Source organism: Gracilinanus agilis, chromosome 4 (assembly GCF_016433145.1).
Source record: "Gracilinanus agilis isolate LMUSP501 chromosome 4, AgileGrace, whole genome shotgun sequence".
NCBI lineage: Eukaryota > Metazoa > Chordata > Mammalia > Didelphimorphia > Didelphidae > Gracilinanus > Gracilinanus agilis.
The window spans coordinates 173,900,863-173,922,712 of record NC_058133.1 but is presented as its reverse complement, the minus strand read 5'-3'; the positions used below and the strand labels follow the sequence as shown (position 1 = coordinate 173,922,712).

At 37.1% G+C, this 21,850-nt stretch overlaps 1 protein-coding gene across 1 annotated transcript in view; it reads right to left on the bottom strand.

Annotated features, from left to right (window-relative positions):
- The window catches only part of BCAS3 (BCAS3 microtubule associated cell migration factor), an 881,625-nt gene that overhangs the window by 436,104 nt on the left and 423,671 nt on the right, over positions 1 to 21,850 (bottom strand). The window contains exons 18-19 of the mRNA XM_044671669.1: positions 9,399 to 9,564; positions 8,167 to 8,267 (exon numbers count right to left, since the gene is read on the bottom strand). Of these exons, the coding sequence (XP_044527604.1) occupies positions 8,167 to 8,267; positions 9,399 to 9,564 (267 nt within the window). The remainder of the gene's footprint in view (positions 1 to 8,166; positions 8,268 to 9,398; positions 9,565 to 21,850) is intronic.

Here is a 21,850-nt window from a genome sequence, read left to right as displayed (position 1 = left end):
TGGGTTTGTACCCCAAAGAGATCATAGATAAACAGACTTGTATGAAAATATTTATAGCTGCGCTTTTTGTGGTGGCAACAAATTGGAAAAGGAGGGTATGTCCTTCAATTGGGGAATGGCTGAACAAACTGTGGTATATGCGGGTGATGGAATACTATTGTGCTAAAAGGAATAATAAACTGGAGGAGTTCCAGGCGAACTGGAGAGACCTCCGGGAACAGATGCAGAGCGAAAGGAGCAGAGCCAGAAGAACATTGTACACAGAGACTGATATACTGTGGTAAAATTGAATGTAATGGACTTCTGTACCAGCAGCAATACAATGACCCAGGACAATTCTGAGGGATTTATGGTAAAGAATGCTACCCACATTCAGAGGAAGGACTGCAGGAGAGGAAACATATAAGAAAAACAACTGCTTAAACGCATGGGTCGGGGTGGACATGATTGAGGGTGTGGACTCGAAACTACCACACCAATGCAACTACCAACAATTTGGAAATTGTTCTTGATCAAAGACACATGACAAAACTAGTGGAAATGGGCATCGGCCATGGGTGGGAGGAGTGTGGGGGACGAAGGGGAAAGGAGGAGCATGAATCATGTAACCATGTTAAAAATGAATATTAATAAATGTTTGGGGAAAAAAAAAGAAAAAAAAATTTGGTAGCTTAGTTATTTCCTTTGAATCTCCCTAACCTACCTTCCCTGCCTGAATTTCTGTGAGGGTTTGAAAGCAGGGTAGTTTGGAGGGTTAGTTTAAACTTGATATTTTAAATAGTCAAATAGGGCTTACCCTTGCAACAAATTATCTATTGAATCTTTGTATCCAACTTTCCTAACCCCATTGATTATAAAACCACCTGAGAGCTGAGTTAAGGCAGGTCCTTTCTCAGTCTCATGTTCCTCCTTCCCTTCCCCCACCTGAAGCTTTCTCTAAGTGGCTGTTAGGGCTACCTTATATCCTCTATCGGTTCCCAATCTACCATAGAAGACAATAAATCCTGTTTGTCTTTAATCAAAATCTTTTGGCTACTTCATTAGTTGATTAAAGAGAGAGGGAAGAGGAGAGAGAGGAATAACATACTCTCTGGAGTTTGAGGAAAGCTGAAGGTATCCATTTTGGGAGGAAGTGTAACTTCAATACTTCCTTCTAGTCCCTTCCTGTGAAATTGACTAGAAGCCTCAAGTCAATTTCAAGCAGTTCTTAGCTGGCTCTAATCTGTCTCTGTAAAGTGTCCTTTTACTTGAAGGGCTCAGTCTATTTCCCTTCAGTGTTTTGTCTCTAACCTGAGTATCCAGTCTGTGTTTCCCTGCTGCTGTTGCCTGCCTTAGATTAACTCATCCTCACCCTTGCAATCCGTGGTACCTCAGTGTTATATTCCCTAAACTCGGACATTCCCTTATTTCTCCTACCACCTCAACTACCAACCTTCATCATTGTACCTTCCTCATCCACTATATTGCCTAGGGATTCACAAACCCCTATCCACAGTGCCTATCCTTTATTCCAACCAGCTACTACCTATAGCCTAGTCCCTTGATTACCTCCAGCCTTGGGTCCCTTGCTGTGCCTTATTCCCTATTCCTACCAGCGATTACCCCTAGCTTTAATCCCATATTACATCCTGCAGATTCCCTTATTACATCCTAAAATCCCCTTATAACAACATGTAATTGAAAAAATAAAATTTAATTAAAAAAAAAAAAAGAAACCTGTCCATTTACCAAGATGGCTTTCTTTGGGGAATGGTTACATGATTATCTACAACTTTTTACAGATTGGCAAAGAAAAAAGGCTAAAAAAGAATGTTTCAGAGCCAATCAATGACTCATGGATCACATAATCAGCATAAAAATAGTAGTGTTCATTTAATCAAAAACACCTAAAACTTTTTCATTCTGAATCCATAATATATGTATGGTTAGCCAGGTCTGACCCAGATGCATTTCTATGGAATTTGGAAATAAAGTCTTTCTGAATTAAAAAAAAAAAAAAAAAAAAAAAAAAAGCACTCGTACTTTTTAAGATTTGCGGTTCTAAAAGAAAAGGCAAGAATATTTTTTCAAAAAGAGAGTACAGAAACCCATGAATATGTTTTACTCATGGTCATTTAAGAGGTTCACTCTATACACCAAAGAGATATCAGGCTTTGTCAGCATTAACTTCTTCTTGTAGGAAAACTGTATTTGCAGAAATAACCCAAAGTGAGAAAGGAAAAGTTAGATCCCCCTCTCCATCACATTCTAGGCTTTCCTATGAATTACTGAAAGAGCTCTTTTTTGCAATGGTACAGTGGGTTTCTTCGAATAGTAGAAATAACTCCCTAATAGTTTTTCATTTGTTACTTTCTCTCTTTGAAAGTAGAGATGTGGAACTATGGGTAAGAATGGGTATGAAACACTTCATAGCATGTTAGACATTAATTATGAATTGGTTAATTTTGTTGATCTATTTTTATTTTCTTCTTTAAAACAAAAAACAAAAACCTTTACCTTCTATCTTATACTCAATAAGAGTATCAGTTCCGTGGCTGTAAGGGCTAGACAATTGAGGTTAAGTGGCTTACCTAGGATAACATAGGTAGGAAGTGTCAGGCCAGATTTGAACCAAAGACCTCCCTTCTCCAGGCCTGGCTCTCTATTCATAAAGCCACCTAAATGCTCCCCTCCTTTTTTAAAATAAGGCTCCGTGAATGGGAGAGAGGAAGGTATGGATACATACTTTTCACTTTAAAATGTATGATTATATGAATTGGGAAATTCTTCAATAGGCTGATGGATGACTGCTTCCTTTAGTTACTGAGGAATAGTGTGAAATTATTACATTGGTAGGATAAATTAGTAGCAATGTAAAGGATGGACTGGAGGAAAGAAGAACATTAGACAAAAAGATCATTAGGGAATTGTTGTAATAGTCTAGGCAAGAAGTAATAAAGTCCTGAAATAGGGTGATAATAGTGGGGATAGAAAGGAGGCAATTTAACCCTCAAAATGTAGTACATTAAATCCCATTTTTAAAAAAGCCAACTAGATGGAATACTATTGTGCTCAAAGGAATAATAAACTGGAGGATTCCATGTGAACTGAAATAACCTCCAGGAACTGATGCAGAGTGAAAGGAGCAGAGCCAGAAGAACATTGTACACAGAGACTGATATATTATATATATATATATATATTATTCCTGTTGACTCCTTAGGAGCATAGGGCCGCAACCATCTCACGCCAGCGGACTCTGTTCTGGGCAACTTCCCCCAGCTGGGCCCATGCCATTCTGACTGTTTTTGTTTCATTTTCGGCAGATCTTCGCCAGGTCTGCTTTGGTCTCCCGACTTTCCTCCTCCCTGAAGGGTTCCAGCACAATGCTTGTCTGGCTACGTTGTCTTCCGGTTTTCGTAGCGTATGTCCTATCCATCCCCACTTACGTTTCTTTATGTCCTGACTAATGGGATACTGGATTGTTCTTTCCCAGAGACTAGCATTGGAGATCTCTTCAGGCCATCTGATGTTCAAGATGTAGCGTAGACATCTATTAACAAAGATCTGGAATTTATTGGTGTTAGCGCTCGTCACTCTCCAGCTTTCTGATCCATATAGGAGGATGGCCTTTACGTTGGTGTTGAAGATTCGGAGCTTAGTGACGAGGGACAGTGCTTTGGAGATCCAGACAGATCCAGAGACTGATACACTGTAGTAAAACCAAATGTAATGGACTTCTGTACTAGCACCAATGCAATGACCCAGGACAATTCTGAGGGATTTATGGAAAAGAACGCTACCCACATTCAGAGGAAGAACTACAGGAGTGGAAACACAGAAGAAAAACAACTGCTTGAACACATGGGTTGATGGGGACATGATTTGGGAAGTAGACTCGAAACAACCACACCAATATGGAAATCAATAATATGGAAATAGGTCTTGATAGATGACACATGTTAAGACCAGTGGAAATGCGTGTCGGCTGGGGGTAGGTGTGAAGGGGGGGTGAAGGGGAAAGTAAAAACATGAATCATGTAACCATGGAAAATTTTTCTAAAAAATATTTAAAAATTACAAAATTAAAAAGCCACCTATAAAACAAGACACTGTCCTCACTTTATAAGCTTAAAATATTCATAACAATAGGCTAAATGATCACTGAAATCTGGGTTATTGTTTTGTCCAAAAGGGAAAGAGATAAATTTAGAGAGCCCAATGTCTTATTTTCCTCATTTTGTGCTCAAACTACTCTTTCACTGTCTTAAATGTCTCTTACATTCATCAGAGTATCTAGGTAATGTATGGACATTTGTCTGGTCTTCCTTCCTTTCCTGATAAAAAGAACCTGAACATCATTAGTAGCAGATTCAAATACACCAAAAAAAATTTTTCTGGCAAATTTTTGCCCTGGAAATAGGTAGTATATAACATGTTTGTGAACTCTTTATGGAATCAAGATAAAACATTTGCACCAACAAGAATTCTATTCTCTTACACTGGAAAAAACAAATTTTCTTAAATGATCTATGATCATTTCTATAAGTACTTAACCATTTTTTAAAAAAAGCAATAATTTGGGTAACAAATTTTGAATAGTCATTCCAAAGATGCATATATAAGAAATGCTGATTCCTCTAGTAAAGTGATTCAGCTTAGTATAAAATTTTTAAATAACATTTTGTTTGCTCATCCTTTCATCTGCGAAAATCCAGGGAGAAATTATCCTCAAATTTAAGGAGATAATTTAGCCTATGTCAGTTAATAAGAACACTAAAAGGGAGGCATTATGCCTCAAGAGAAAGCTAAGACCTTTATAAGAATCTTCAAAGAACTGAATCTGTGGATGCTGGCTTCAGCATAGACTGATTCTCCTAATAATGCCATATTGGTGAAGACATGACACATGTGCCTTGGCATCCTGGAGAGACTGCTCTCCTCCCCCTCTTCACTGTGCTTGAGGACATTTTTAACATGCCTTTGCCCTCTCTCCACAAGGCCAGTGCAAGCACTTCCTTCCTCCCCATCTAGAGTTAATGTGGGGGGTGCACAGGCAGCTTGAAGGTACAGTTTGGGCATGCGATCTCTAAAAGGTTTGCCAGCACTGTCCTAGTTTCTGTTCTCTTTAAATCCCAGTCACTTGCCTCCCTGACTCCACTTAGAAAGTAATGCTTAGAAGGCAATGCTTCTAAGATCATGCCAAGGTTATGTGCCTTGGCATTCTCTGTGGCATGAAAAATATGACTTTGAGTCCATAGATCCTACAAAACCAGTGACACAGAGTTCTATTGAGCATATTTTGTTTAGAGTTTTATAACACAAAAACTTGCACTTTATAACAAAGCAAAACTTTTCAGCACTGCTTACCTGAGATAGGGTTTAGAGTATACATCCTTTAAAAAAGTCTAAACTCAAGATTGGTCTAATGTCTCTGTCCTATGAAAAGGCTAAACACAAAACAGTCTATATTGCTATAGTGACCTCTGTGCAAGTGACATTCTACTGCAATCCTCATCTAATTAGATTATAATAGGTAAGAATAAAGAAGATGGTTAAAAATAGGTAAAACATGGAAGCTCTAGTTATTGGCCTTTAAGAAGGTAATGTGGTATAATAAATAGTAAGCGAGGATTTAAACCCAGAAGACTTTGAATCAAGTCTTGCATGTTTTTGTGTTGTTCAAGGCTTGGTTTCATTTTTCAGTCACACATCCCCAATTTTCTTCATCACCCAATAAAACATTATGATCGCCAGATCAAGGCATACCTAGATGCAAATCCTACTCTCCTATCCTTGTTAGAACAAAGTTTCTTCTCTCTACTTTTTCTTTTCTTCCATTTTCTTCCTGCCATAATTACCATCTCTGAAATCTGTACACCATCTACTTCGTGTGATTCACAGATCTATGTAAAACCAAATGAAGATTCTAAACAGCATCTGCACAGACTGACTTAATGGTAAACAGAGGGGCTCCTTCTGCCCCTTCATTAAGTATCTTAAACTAAGAATATCTAAAGAATAATCACAATGGAAAAAATCAAGAGGGGAAAGCTGTGGTTAAGTTAAGAGTGAAAAGTTTCCAGGCCCCAAGAACAAGAGGACACTTGTGTTTTAACAGGCCCTCAGTACAGTTTCTAGAAGGCAATCTGATAGTAAGAAATGCTGACCCATGACCTCTTAAACACTGAGTTTCAGAGAGAGTATACCAGATGGACAGGTAAAGGCCCTAACCTTCTTTCATCTTCCCCTAGTGCTGATCTACTTTTGTGAATTGTATGTCAGGCTTTTATTGCACTGACAGATGACCATGTTGTGCATATTTGTCTGCTTTAGTCATATATTATCATTTTCAGCAATGTCAATCAAACATTACTTTTCCACGAGTTTTATCTTTTACACAGTTTTTTTTTAAATGGAAGTAATTCTGTTTAACATCCTTGTGGTTTTCATTCAAGTGTTATATTCATGATTCTTACCAAATTATTCTGAATTTAAATTAGTTTGACCATGGACTTTTGAGACAATCTTACAGTAAAAACTCATTTCCTTTCACCTTAGTTTCTCCCCAGTAAATTACTGAAAGGAACCTAAACATCAAAGGAATTAGAAGTTACAATTTGAATAAATTACAATTTGTCTCTTTAGACTTCCAGATACAATTAATGAATAAAAGATATCAAATTGAGCAGAAGAAGCCCAGTATATTTAGTATCTATTTGTCCTAATAAATTAAGCATAAATACAACAAGTTTTATTTTGAGAATCATTATTTCTGAGATGGGAAAAAAAAGGGAGGAAACTATTCAACTAACAAAATAAGTTATGACGAGTAGTCAATTGAAAAAAAAACACCATGTATTCTTCACTTTCCAAAAGATAGAATTGTAAGACAATCTGAAGAAACTTTTAAATATCTTTGAGCCTACCTGTAAGAAGTATTCAATAAAAGCTATTGTCATTATATTAGTGATAAATTTTAGTCTGATATAATAGATTCTTAAAACTGACTATAGCTAATGTGAATGGGAAACTTAATTGGACGATATCAAGGACAAGTATAGAAGAGTTAAAGTCTGAATATTAGAGAGTACAACTACTGTGAATACATCATAAATCCATGTAAGCCTCTGTGTGCTTGATATCCTTGTGGGTTCAATGGCAGATCTGTCAGATTATTGGCTCATCAAGACATTTCAACACTTTCTAACCTGACTTCAAAAACTGCAAATGATTTGCAGTTCCCAATGTACTCTTTCTATGTAACATATCACATTTTACCCCTAAAATAGTTTGGTTATGGAAATATTTTAAATTATGGATTAAATTACAAGCAGGAAGAATAAAGCACCAATTATAGTAAAACTTCACAAAAAAAAAAATCAATGTTAATTTCAAGATACTTCCTAAAAGTGTGCAGCCTGGCAAGCTATCTAGTAAAATTGGGGATTAATCCATTTTACAAAATTGAATTGTAATTGTAAGATTTTTAAAATTTTATAACCACAAAATGAATTTTTAAAAACTTTAAGTTTTCTTCTCATGTCTCCTATGAAAAATGACCATAACTGTATCCATGTAAATTTCTACCTTTTCTTTTTGTAAAAAAAGACTTTTTTTACAAAATTTATGGCTTAGTTTGCCCCGAATTTTCATACACCCAAACAGCTATTTTAGCTAAAATGTCTTGTGGGAGACATGAGTTTTCTTTCACAGTTTTAACTACATTCTTCAAAGTATACTATTGCAGTACCTATCAAGAACTTTCAGAATTAACAAATATTACATCCAGACATGGATCTATCCATGATTAGTAAATTATATTAGCTTTTATTTTTCAAGCCCTATGGGTTAATGCTGGGGGTGGGGGGAAGTGTCAAAATGGTATGAACCTGTTCAGGCAGGGAATTTTTTCCTCATCATTCCATAGCATTTTACTAAACTCCACAATATACTCCCCAGCCTTGCCTTACACACACCTACCAGCAAGATAACAGTATTACCTTCCTCTGAAAAAATGTTTACATTTTTATATATCTTGCTTGCTAGTAGCTTGAGATCCTTTAGGCGCTGGGCCTATAGGTCAATGCTAACAGTGCATGTCGACTTTAAAAAGCCAGCATCTTAACAGTGGAATTGAAAACACTAAAAACACTAACAAGAGTGCAGGCCAATCAAGCTACTTACAGCCAGCAAGCAGGAACTGAGAGTGCTGCACGGCATCTGCAGCAAGGAGCAGAGGGTGGTTGGCATTAAAAGGCGGCTGCAGCTCATTCCACTGAGGAGTTCTAGGGGAATAATATGAGAATATTAATCTTTGAGCTTAATAAGGGCAATGTAAATCACAACTCTTGTCATCAAGTACAATAGCTGGTAGAAATTCACAAAAGGTTTGGAATCAAGAAATGGAATTTCTTCAGTGTGCTAAACCACATAGCACTAGGTCTAAAAAAGAACAAAATGGACAGACACATATCCTCCCTCTCCCTATCTCCTCCCAATCAAGCCATCATCAATGGAACCCATAAGAAGAGGACCATGAGATTTAGAGAACAGAGAAAGCTGTATGATGGAGGGAGTCTATTCTATTCTATTCCAACGGAGAGTTGGAATTTGTTCTTTTACATGTAAGACCAGGCATGATGGGGTATGGTTTTTTTTGAGTAGACTTCTTTTAAAATTTTAACACCCAATTTGGTAGCTTGTTGGGAATTCCTTACATTTAATAAGAAAATCAACTCAATAACAAATAAAAACCAAGGTGAAAAATAGGTGTGTAAAATTTGTGACTTACTTCTCAATCCAGGAAACATTTATAGTTCCAAAAGGAGACAATTATTTTGGGGATGATGGAATAATTTTAAGTGGAACTGATTAACTCCTACATAGTTGGATTAAACCCACTTTTGAGCAGCCTAATCCAGAAATGAGTAGCAGTAAAGAATGTTGGAGCCTACTGAGATCAATAGAAAAATATTTTAAAATGTCAAAAGCTCAGGCATCATTTTCATACATAATTTTGTTTCCTTTTCTCCATGCAATTTTCCTGTCTCTCTTAGACAAAACTCAACTCTGAGCTATTTCTAAGATATTTTCCTTCCTTCTTTATGGGAAGCTCTCCTGATCCCAATTAGGACACATTTCAAAATGGGACACTGATTATTTACCAAATAGGACTACAATGGCTAAGACTGTTTCTAATTCACATTCATAAGGAATTCCTTTAAAGGATAGCCTCAAGTCCTCTTCTATTGGATTGCCTTTCACTTAAAGGCTGGCTTTGTGCCACTGCAGTCTTTTGGATAAGCATGTAACTGGTGAACAAGGGCAGTAACAAGTTTTTACATGTGTAAGGGAACAAAAGCCCTAGGGAAGGGAATAAAGGTTAAGGTATTGTGGAAAAAGGCAGGAGGTTCTACCTCACAAGAGTCCAACTGGCCCGAGGAGATGTCACCATTTCAAGGGGGGTGTCATCACTGATCTTGGGGGCGGTGCCGAGTGGCCGGGGCTCCATCACATGCTCCACAAGTGTCCCATAACAGCTGATGATGTACAAGGACTCAACCACAAACTGTTTAGACTGATCTGTGCAGAGAAAGAAATAGAATCTGGGTTAAGAACAAGAATACAATGAGTAACAGAAAAACCCATTGTGCCAAGGTAGAGGATACTCAGCTCTTTTTAAGTTTTCTACCTGTTCTGAATATTCTAGAAGCTACTCTTGGTCATCCCTGAATAGTAAAGGTGAGGAAAGCTTCTACTTGGCCTACTCTGTCAGTCTTTCACAATTTAAGTCAAATACTCAGTAAAAGATGAAAATATAATAAATATCTCTATCTAAGTAATAATAATAAATAATAAAATCCCAGCTAATTGTCCATATACTTCCAAGCAATATGAAATACACTCAAATTCTGCTACAAAGAATGCACCATTGTTCAAATTTTGTTGTGATGACATTCTGACAGCATTAAAAAAATTAAATATTGTCAGGAAGGAATTAAACATGATGAATCAAAACTGGAATAATATGGGTTTTAGTGGAACAAGTTTTTCAGGCTGAATAGTACAGAATTTGTGCTCACCTGTTACCATCTTATGAAGAATCTTTTATCCACACAAAAAAATTTTGAAGTTGATAGAAATGAAGAAACTACACTTACTCTCTCCAAATCCTAAAACTTCACTACTCTCAATATGATCATTTGCCCCCATCTTAAAAGTAGGTCAGCTAAACTCAGGGAAATCAGCAGCTAAATATGTTGCTACAAATGGCTTTCAAGTGAGTACACATGTCCCCACCACTGCAACAGGTCTAATCCTGCATCTCAGGTTTTACAGTAAACCTAGCAGCAAATAAAAAAATCTCTTATAAATGCTGGGTGGGTCACCCTATCTCTAAGCCAGATGAATCAATTACAATGCCAATTTGGAGAAAATGGCTGATAAGTAGGCAGTAGGATATAAAGGAAAAGCAAGTTAAAAGGGTAATTAGAACAGCAGGGAGAATCAATGAAAAATGAGCTTCACAGAATGTTTTAACATGTAACAAAAGGTCCTTCAGATACCATCACTGAAGCTAAGGAGGTAACAAAAAATTAAAGATGGGATAAGGAAATAGAAGACTTGCTGACTTTACTGTATTTTCTTCCATTTGTGCAGGGAACCTGCTGAGCCCCAGATCAGGTTTCCCAGTAGAGGGTCACTGAACAGATAACAAGGGAAAGGGTGGAAGTCTAATGGCCACTTTTAAGCTTAGGCAAGTGAAGAGGCATGTCAACTGCAAGCCTGACCAAAGAGGTGCTTCAAAAAACCCCAAAACTTTGTGGCCTACTTTAGGAGAGGAAGAAAAGGAATGTAAACAAATTATGTCTCCAAAAGAAACCTTTTTTGAGTATGCAGGTATAATATGGAAACTGGTTGAATTAAATTCAATAAGAACTTATGAAGTATATACTTTTGTGTAAAGTACTATGCTGTAGGCCAGTGGTTCCCAAACTTTTTTGGCCTACCGTCCCCTTTCCAGAAAAAATATTACTTAGCCCCCTGGAAATTAATTTTTTAAAATTTTAATAGCAATTAATGGCAATTAATAGCACCTGTGGCCATAATCGCCCCCCTAGATTGCTGCAGCACCCACCAAGGGGCAGTAGCGCCCACTTTGGGAATCACTATGACAGAAGATAAAATGATGAAAACAGAGGACTATAATTTAATAAAGGAAAGAAACAGGCAAATAAGTTTGAAAATAACTAGGTTAAAGATATGTTATGTCCAGAAAAACTATTCTGGTAATATTTGAGGCTGGTGAGCTAAGAAAGGGCAAGGGAAATCTAAAAACACTGCAAGGAAGAGGTGCCACCTGAACCTTAAAGTAAGAAAAAAAATCTTAGTGAACAGGGGTAAGCAGCAGCAAGATAGCACAATGGATAAAGTGCTAGGCCTTGATTCAGGAAGACCTGGGTTTAAATTTGGCTTCAGACACTTCTTAGTTATGTGACCCTGAACAAGTCACACTCTCAACTGCCCAACCTTTGCCACTCTTCTGCTTTCAAAATGATATACTAAGACAGAAGATAAGAGTAAAAGAACAAAACAAAACAGGAGACATGTATAAATGCAAGAACAGAAGAGTGCAGGAAAAGCCTAGACAGAACAGTTAAAAATCTAATCTATTCAGTTTCTGGCCTTAAGTATTCTGCTCTTCTCTGAAGTGCTCCTTTTAAAGTGATTAATGATGCCCTAGTTGCCAAATCCAAAAATCTTTTCACTAACCTCATTCTCCTTCACCTCTCTGAAGCCTGACTTTGATAATCATTCTCTCCTCCTCTATACTGTCGTCTTTTTAGGTTTTGGGGGACACCAGTCTATCTTGGTTCTTCTCCTCTCCCTTATCTAATCACCACTTCTTTTTCCCCTTTGCTGAACCCTCTTTCAGGTTATGACCTCTAACCATAGATATCCCTCAGAATTTTATCCTAGGCCCACTTGTCTTATCCTTTTATACTTCTTTATACTTTATACTTCTTCACTTGGTAGTCTTATTAGTTCCCATGTAATTAATTACCATCGCTTTGTTGATGATTAATCAAATCTATATGTCCTATACTCAACTCTCTGCTGACATAGAGTCTTCCATTTCTGACAGTCTTTTGAATATCTCAAATTGGTTGTTCTTTAGACACCTTAAAATAAATATGCCCAAAAGAGAATTTGTTATCTTTCCCCATGACATTCTCTCCCCCATAACCCTACCTCCTTCCCTAATATAGTAGAGGGCAACGCCATCCTCTCAAGTCCCTCAGGATCAAAAACTAGGTGTCATCTCCATTCCAATCTCTTACCCTTCAAAATCCAATCTGTTGCCAAGGTCTGTCAATTGTGTCTTTACAACAAAACTAGAATATATCTCTTTCTCTCCTCTAACACTATACCATAACACTAATCACCATACTAGTGTAGGCCCTTAATCACTCACTCCCAGCTTATTGTAATAGCCTGCCTGGGTCTGCCTGTCTCCTGTCTTCTGACTCTAATCTATCCTCCTATTATCCACTAAAGCAGTGATGGGAAAACTACAGCCTCCAGGCCAGATGCAGCCCCCTGAAATGTTCTATCCCACCATGCAACATTATTCCTACTCTGCGAATACAATGAGTAGGATACAATACAAAGAAACTTCGAAAGAGTTGCCTTAGAAACAGACAGACAGAAGAGCATTTCCTTTCCTTTGGCCTCCTCTTTAAAAAGTTTACCCATTACTACACTAAAGTGATTTTTCTAAAGCATAAGTCCTACAGATGCTCTATTATCTCTAGGACCAAACAGAAAATGCTGTTTGCTATTAAAAGCCCATTAATAACCTTTATAATGCCCTCCCTCAAATAATGAAAAAAAAAAATGTGAAGGACAAGGGCCTAGCAGTACCAGATCTTAAACTGTACTATAAAGCAGTAGTCATCAAAACAAAATGGTACTGGCTATGAAACAGAAGGGTGGATCAATGGAATAGACTAGGGGTAAATGACCTCAATAAGCTAGTGTTTGATAAACCCAAAGATCTCAGCTTTTAGGACAAGAACTCACTATTTGACAAAAACTGCTGGGAAAATTGGAAAACAGTATGGGGAAAATTAGGTTTAGGTCAACATCTTACATCCTATACCAAGATAAATTCAAAATGAGTAAGTGACTTAAATATTAAGAGTGAAATCCTAGGTAAATTAGGTGAACATTGAATAGTATACCTGTCAGATCTATGGAAATGGAAGGAATTTTAAGACCAAGCAAGAGATAGAGAATATTGCATAATACAAAATGAACGACTTTGATTCTTTCAAAGTTTTTGTACAAACAAAACCAATGCAACGAAATTTAGGAGGAAAGGTACAAACTGGGAGAATATTTTTATAAACAAAAATCTCCAACAAAGGTTTAATTTCCCAAATACATAAGGAACGAAGTCAAATTTACAAAAAAAAAATCAAGCATTCCCCAATAGACAAATGGTTAAGGGACATTAATAGGCAGTTTTCACAGGATGATATCAAAACTATCAATAAGCACATGAAAAAATGTTCTCCTGATTAGAGAAATGCAAATTAAAATAACTCTGAGATACCACCTTACACCTAGCAGATTGGCCAAGATGGAGCAAAAGAAAGTGATAAATGTTGGAGGGGATGTGGCAAAATTGGGACATTGCTGGTGGGGTTGTGAATTGAACCCACCATTCTGGAGGGCAATTTGGAACTATGCACAAAGGGCTTTAAAAGAATGCCTGACCTTTGATCCAGCCATACCACTGTTGGGTTTGTACCCCAAAGAGATAATAAGGAAAAAGACTTGAACAAAAATATCCATAGCCATCCTCTTTATGGTAGCAAAAAATTGGAAAATGAGGGGGTATCTATTGATTGGGGAATGACTCAATAAATTGTGGTATCTGATGGTGATAGAATATTATTGGGCAGAAAGGAATAAAGAACTGGATAAATTCCAAGTGAACTAGAATGACCTCCAGGAATTGATGCAGAGTGAAAGGAGCAGAACCAGAACATTGTACACAGAGACAGATACACTGTGGTACAATTGAATGTAACTAACTTTTCTATTAACAGCAATGCAATGACCCAGGACAATCTAGAGGAACTTAGGAGAAAGAATTCCAAATGCAGAGAAAGAACTGTGGAAACAGAAATGCACTAGAAAAATATATGATTGAACATATTCAGTGGGGATATGATTAGGGTTTTGATGTTAAAAGATCACTCTACTGCAAATATGAATAACATGGAAATAGGTTATGAATAATGATACACATATAACCTAGTGGAACTGCTTGGTAGTAGTGGAGGTGGGGGGGGGGGGAATCATGACTCATGTAACCATGGAAAAACATTCTAAATTTTAAAAAAAGGGAAAAAAAACCAATAACGCCTTCCCTCCTACCTTTTAATTTTCTTACACTTTACTCCCTACCACGTATTTTTTGATCCAGTAAAACGGGCTACCTTACTGTTGTATGAATAAAATTCTCCATTTTGGGCTCCAAGCATTGTCTCTACTGTCCCCCATACCCAGAATGCTCTTCCTCCTCAACTCTGCCTACTGGCTTCCTGAGTTTCCTCTTAGTCCCAACTAAACTTACTTTTTTTATAAGAAGCCCTTCCCAAATCCTTTGAATTCTAGAGCTTTTCCTCTGTTAATTATTTCCTATTCGCCCTGTATTTAGCTTGCTTTTTATATATTGTTTCCATATTATTTCTCCTGGTAGATTATAAGTTCCTTGGAGGCAGGAGCTATCTTTTACTCCTTTTTGTATTAGTACAATGCCTGGCATCGAGAAGGCATTTACCAAATGTTTATTGATTAAATGATTAAAGAGCATGAAAATGGTACTGAGAAAGAGGGTAATTGGAAAAGATACACATTTACCTGCTACACTAAGGAGTTCATATTTTATTAGAGAAACAAAACAAGAGGTTCTTCCATAAGGGTGCTAGAATATACAGGGAGACTCTGAATATTGTTTAGATTACTAGAGCAATTTTGTGCTAAAAGTGAAGGCAGACGCACTTTTTGTGGTGGCAAAAAACTAGAAAATGAGGGTATGCCCTTCAATTGGGTAATGGCTGAACAAATTATGGTATATGCTGGTGATGGAATACTATTGCGCTCAAAGGAATAATAAACTGGAGGAATTCCATGTGAACTGGAAAGACCTCCAGGAATTGATTCAGAGCAAAAGGAGTAGAGCCAGAAGAACATTGTACACAGAGATTGATACACTGTGGTAAAATAGAATGTAATGGACTTCTCTGCTAGCAGCAATGCAATGACACAGGACAATTCTGAGGGATATATGGTAAAGAACACTACCCACATTCAGAGGAAGAACTGCAGGAGTGGAAACACAGAAGAAAAACAACTGCTTGAACACATGGGTTGAGGTGGATATGATTGGGGATGTAGACTCGAAACTACGCCACCAATGCAACTATCAACAATTTGGAAATTGGTCTTGATCAAGGACACATGTTAAAACCAGTGGAAATGTGCATCAGCCATGGGAGGGGAGAGGTTGGGGGATGAAGGGGAAAGTAAGAGCATGAATCATGTAACCATGTTAACTTTTTTAAAAAATAAATATTATTAAATGTTAAAAAAAATAAAAATAAAAAACTGGCAAAAAAAAGTGAAGGTAGATTTAGCATTCTAAACTTTTAATCATCCATTATCTACCACAATGTCTCCTATACCCAATGATATCAATTATAACTAGTAAACTCCTAGCACTTATTACACCTTCAGACTTTGGGACACTTAATTATTAGCTCCCTTAAGAGTAAACTACCACTTTTCCCAACTCAGGCTTACTATCATCCCCCTTTTGCTAACCACTACTCCTTCCATTTTCAGTTCAGCCTGCCACTCACATTATGCCCTTATTAATTCTCATTCCAGAAGGAACAATCATGAAGAATAATATCTTGCTTTATCCATCTTCTGGCACTCACAGAGATTAGGCCTTGATCCGGGGACACTACAACCCTGGTCACCCTCTCTAGCACTCTCTATACTGTCTGTCCAACACTAATATCATAGTTGTCCTAGAGGGAGAATCAGAATACTATCATCATTTCCAAATTCTCCAACTTCTACTCCTTTGACACATATTTTTTTTAGAATTCATCATGCAATCCAAATCATACTGGCTATTACCCACCAACAAGTTATTTTTCCACATGTCTCAAAGAATTCAGTATCTGGTTAACTGTCTTCCTCTACTACTCAAAATCTCTCCTTATATTATTCAACATGTTTCATTCAACATAATTTCAACATGTGTTACATGATTTCTCTTCATTTTAATGTCTAAATTTCCTCAAATCTCGACAACTCCTTTATTCCTCAAGAACACAAAAGATGGTCACATTCAAGAAGTCACCATCATCCACAAATGCTCAGTTACCATAATCAAGAACTCTGACATTATTACTACATCTGATAAAACATACTATCATTCTGATCTCTTCCAATCCCTTATCTCTCTTAAATTTGTCATTTTCTTAATGACTTCCAATCTCTTCACCCATCAGTACTTGATCTAGCCATTAATCTTAATCTGAATTTCCTTTCCTTCCTTCCAGATCGTCACCTTACAATTTATAATTTCAATTCCACACCACCACTTACTCTGAAACCTCTTGATTTCTTATCCAACTGCCATTCATGCCTCTTGAAATTCCAGTGCCAGATTACTTCCAATATTTACCTATTTACTCTATTCCTTTTTACTCATTCTGAAAAGGGCTAGAAAATGTCACGAAACAGAGTTGTTTGGATCCACCACAAATTTTTATTATCTATTTTTATTATCTCAAATGGGTCCTCAGTATCTAAAAATATAAACCTAGTATTCCCAGTCTACTGAGTCTCTACCCTAGTTTACACAAAAGATGTTCCCAAACATTCCCTGCTCAAGCCTCCCACAACAGTTTTTCCATCCCCGCTTTTTGGCTGTGTACCTTGCCACTTATTTTAGTGACAATATTGAGGTCATTCACAATGAGCTTCCTCTTCTTCTGTTCTCTTCATATCAACTTCTTAAAATTGCTCCCTAGTCACTCCTCCCTTCCCCCAGTCTCTAACAATTAGATAGATCTTAACCTTGACAAGACTAGTTCCTTAAGTGTACCTTGGTCTCATCTCGTCCCATTTGCAATAGCTGATTCCTGTCCTGCTTCTGAAATATATTCTCTAGTCTCTTTCAAAATTAAAAAAAAAACTTTCAAAAGATCTTACAGTCCCCTCAAGCTATTATTCTAGAGTTCTCGTTGCTTTTATAAATCAAATTCCAAGAAGGTATCTATACTCATCATGTCTACATTCTTTCTTTTTGCCCTTTCCTCTTGCCCATAACTTTTGCAATCTTGCTTCTATTTTCACTCAATTGAAACAACTCTAGTAGTAGAGAACCAAAAATATCAAGAATTTCCTAATTGCCAAATGTGATGATTTTGAAATCATTATCCTTCTTGACTTCTCTATACATGACACTATCTCCCCTATTAGATATTCTGTCCTCACTGATCTTCATGATATTTCTTTTTCATGATTTTCCTGAATGAGTATGTCTTCTCTGTCTCCAGCAAATATGGATATAACCCTAAGCTTTATCTAGGCCCTCTTTATTTCTTTCTTCTCTCTCTCATTCAGTGACCTCATTGGTTCCCATAAGAGTCGATGGCTCTGTATATCCAGTCCTAGTCTTTCTCACAATATCCCATCCCAAATCACCAAGTGATTACTGAAAATTTCAAACAGAATGTCTCAAAGACAACAAACTCAGTTATCTTTCTCAAAATGTCCCTTCTTCAAAAAATTTAACTATTTCTTTCCAAGGCTCCACCATCCTTCCAGCTACTCAGGCTTATAACATTGGTGAAATCCTAAAATTCTCATCCCTTATTCAATGAATTTTGATGACTACACTATCTATCTAAGATCAAATAAGAAATACTCTGGTATCCAAATCCTTCAAAACTAGTTACCTCCTTCCTACCTTTCCAGTCTTCTTGGATGTTAACCCTCTCCCTACCCCTCATATTATGGGATTCAATGATATTGGCCTCCTTGCAACATCAGATCTCTCATATTCATGTTCTTCTCTCAAATCACATGTGCGCCACTCTATTCTAGGTCTTTAGTTCTTTTAGGTTTTTAGAACTTTTTAAAGCTGCTTTATTGGTTTTCCCATATGACATCTCTAATCAATCCAATCCTTAACAGAGACAGTTGTCAAAGTGATTTTCCTAACATATAACTGAATAAGACACATATCTAATTTCTTTTTCCTTGGCATTCTAGTTCAATAACCTCTAGTAGCTTCCTATTAACTATAAGTTGAAATATATAATTCTTTGTTGGCATTTAAAGTTCTTCACAATCTGGCCCCAATAAACCTTTCCAACTTCATTGTCCGTGACCCTTCAATAATCAGGCTAATCTGGTCATCTTTCTCTTCCTTACACCCTGCACTCTCATTTCCTTCTCTATCTGCTTGTCACTAGTTACCCATTTACTGAGATGTACTCAGTCCTTACCCTTTACTTTAGAGAATGCCATACTTCCTTCTACCAACTTCAGCTCAAGTACCAGATTCTACATGAAACTTGTCTTGTTTCTTCCAAATACTAGTGTCCTCCCCTCCCCGTAATACCTACATGGTATTAGTTCTCTGTATATTATATCATTATGTGTTCATGTTGTCTCTTTCAGTAGAGTATCTTTTTGTCATCTTTTTTTCCAAATCACTTAGTATAGAATAAATTTAATTAATAAAATGCTTTTGGAATGAAATATGGATTGGAACGGGAAGAGAATGAAAGGAGGGAGACCAGTTCATAGCTGATTATAGTCTGTGACAAAGGCTCTGAAGTGAGACAGTGTGAGTGGAGAAGAAGAGATGTATTTAAGAAATACCACAGGGGTTATGACCTAACAAGACATAGTGTGACTCACTAAATGTAGAGTAAAAATGATACAAAGGTCAAACCTACATGACTGGGAGATGGGAATAATACCAACAGAAGTAGAGAAGTTGGAAGAACATCAAATGTAAGAAGAAGACAGTAAATTCTCTTTTGTATATGCAAGTTAGGTGACATCTAGGTGGAAATATATAGCAGAAAAATGAGAGTTGGACTAAAGTTCAAGAAAAAGGGTGATTTTCATTTGCACAGAGGAGAAAAACAAAGGCATCATGATCAATGAATCATTCCTCTAGGTCTCTTTTTTCCTGGTCCCCTTCTTGGCTAGTGCCTTTCCCTCAAATTACTTTCCATTTATAAAAGATATCTTAAATATACACTTTTTTGGTATGTTAACTTTACCCACACCTGTACTACTGCAAAGCTCTCTGATTGCTCACCCTGCCCTTAAATATCTCTCTTCATGATGTCAGCTTCCACTCAAAATGTTCTTTCTAAAACATACATTGCATTCTTATTTAATAAATTCCAATGATTCTCAATTGCCTCCAGGATCAAAAAACCATCCAGTTATCATTCGAAACCCTCCATGATCTGGCCCTATCATATCTTTCCAATCTTTTTAGACCTTATTCTCTGTGATTTGTTGACAATGGCCTCCTTGATGTTCCTCACAAAAATATAATAACTCCTGTCTCCAGTCATTTTCACTGGCTGTTGCTTATGCCTGGAATTCCCTCCTTTCTCATTTCCATCTCCCAGTCACTCTGGGTTTTTTTAAGTAGTAGCTAAAATCCTACCTTCTACAAAAAGCCTTTTCAGATTCCCCTTAATGCTAGGCATTTTGTCTGCTATTATCACCAATTTGTATATGGTTGTTTGTATGTGAATCTTTCTTTCTTTCCTCTTTTTCCTTCCTTCCTTCTTAGTATTCTCACCTCTTAGCAGAGAAGTTGGCACACAGTAGGTGCTTTGACAAATGCTGGCACATTACCTAATATCAGGAGAAGTTTAGCATTGAGAGTTGTTACTCAGTGTGAAGACATGGATGTTTGGTTTCCCTCTGTTGCAGATCTTCTAACCAATGCTGGAATTGGGATGTATTCATAGGAAGATTACAGTTTTGAGGATTCAAATATAATTTGGTCCTCGGTGGTCCTTTCCAGCCCAGAGGTCATTTTGCTATCTTTCAAAGAACATGGGCAATGCTTCCATAACTAATTCTTTCATTCCTAGACTGTCTTTTGTGTTTCTATCCTTAGTGCTTAGCACAATTCCTGGCACACAATAAGTGCTTGAGAAATGTTTGTAGACTGACTAACCATAAAAATGTGAATTTCATAAAGGTAAGGATGGTGTTTTCTCTTTCTATTTATTCCCAGCACTTAGTCCAGTGGCAGATACATACCAAGCATTTAATAAACATATTTTTTCAAATATATTATTCATTATTGTTCATCCATGATTTCAAAGAAGACCAATGACATCAGTCTCATTGTCATCCAGAGTTATTTGAGTCCAATAGCAAGACAAAAATAAGGTCTGTGGTATCTCTCGATCAAGTTCAAAGCAGTCCAGTGTCTGCTGCAGCTACCTTCATGGTCATTGGAACAAACTGTTCTCATCCACCTATTCTGTCAGGGAAAGCCTTCACATATGTGAGACAGAATCCACCTAAATCAAAAATAGTTAGAGACCTGTCAGTTTCCCTCAACCTGATTTATCCCCAAGAGAGCTTTGCAGGGATGTAACCACTTCACATGCTATACAGGTTCTTGAAACCACAGGTAAGAACTAGGTAAAAATTAAGACACCATAGGTGAATGAGTAGCCCTAAAGAGGGCTCAGCAAGACCTCACACCAGAGGTGTTAATCCTCCCAAATAACCCATATATGCCTTTTAATATATGGAAAAGACAAGGAAGTTCAGAGGACACAGAAAATGTTTTTGTTACTATTGATTCAAATTTCATATACATTAATAAGAAATATATAGGGGGCAGCTGGGTGGCTCAGTGGATTGAGAGCAAGGCCTGGAGACAGGAGGTCCTAGACACTTCCTAGCTGTGTGACACTGTGCAAGTCACTTAACCCCAATTGCCTAGCCCTTAGCACTCTTATGCCTTGAAACCAATACATACTATACATACTAAGATGGAAGGAAAGGGTTTTAAAAAAAAGAAGAAATATATAAATAATTTCATAGTTTCACATATCTCCTTATATACTGAAACATTTAATTTTTTTTAATGAAAAAAAAATAATGGAAAACACAATTCAAGAAATTCACCAAGGAATTTTGGCATGAGAGAAAAGGACAAAGCATTAAGGAGTACTAAAGAAAGTAAAAGAATGAAAGAAGCTAAAAAGGAATAGCAATACACTGGAAAGATCATGACTCTGAAGTCAGAGAGACTGGATTCAGATCCTACTTAGGGCATTTTCTGTGTGCCCATGAGCAAGTAAGAGGATTAACTTCCCTAGGCCTCAGTTTTCTCACCTGTAAATTAAAGCAACCTTGATTCAATGGTCAGGCAAGGGCCAGTCTAATTCTTGTATGATACTAAGACAGGAAGGAGGAGAAAAATGAGACTGCAGAATTTCCGTTTTTTTAGGCAATGGGGGTGAAGTGACTTGTCCAGGGTCACACAGCTGGGAAGTGTCTGAGGCCAGATTTGAACCTAGGACCTCCCGTCTCTAGGCCTGGCTCTCAATCCACTGAGCTACCTAGCTGCCCCGAGACTATAGGATTTCAAGAGAGAAAAGGATGGAAAGAATATGCAGAAGGTATAGATAGTTAACAGCAAATGATGATCAAAGGACATTGGGCTAGGGAATTAGGAGGTTGTTGATTAATTCAAAAAATTACAGTACTG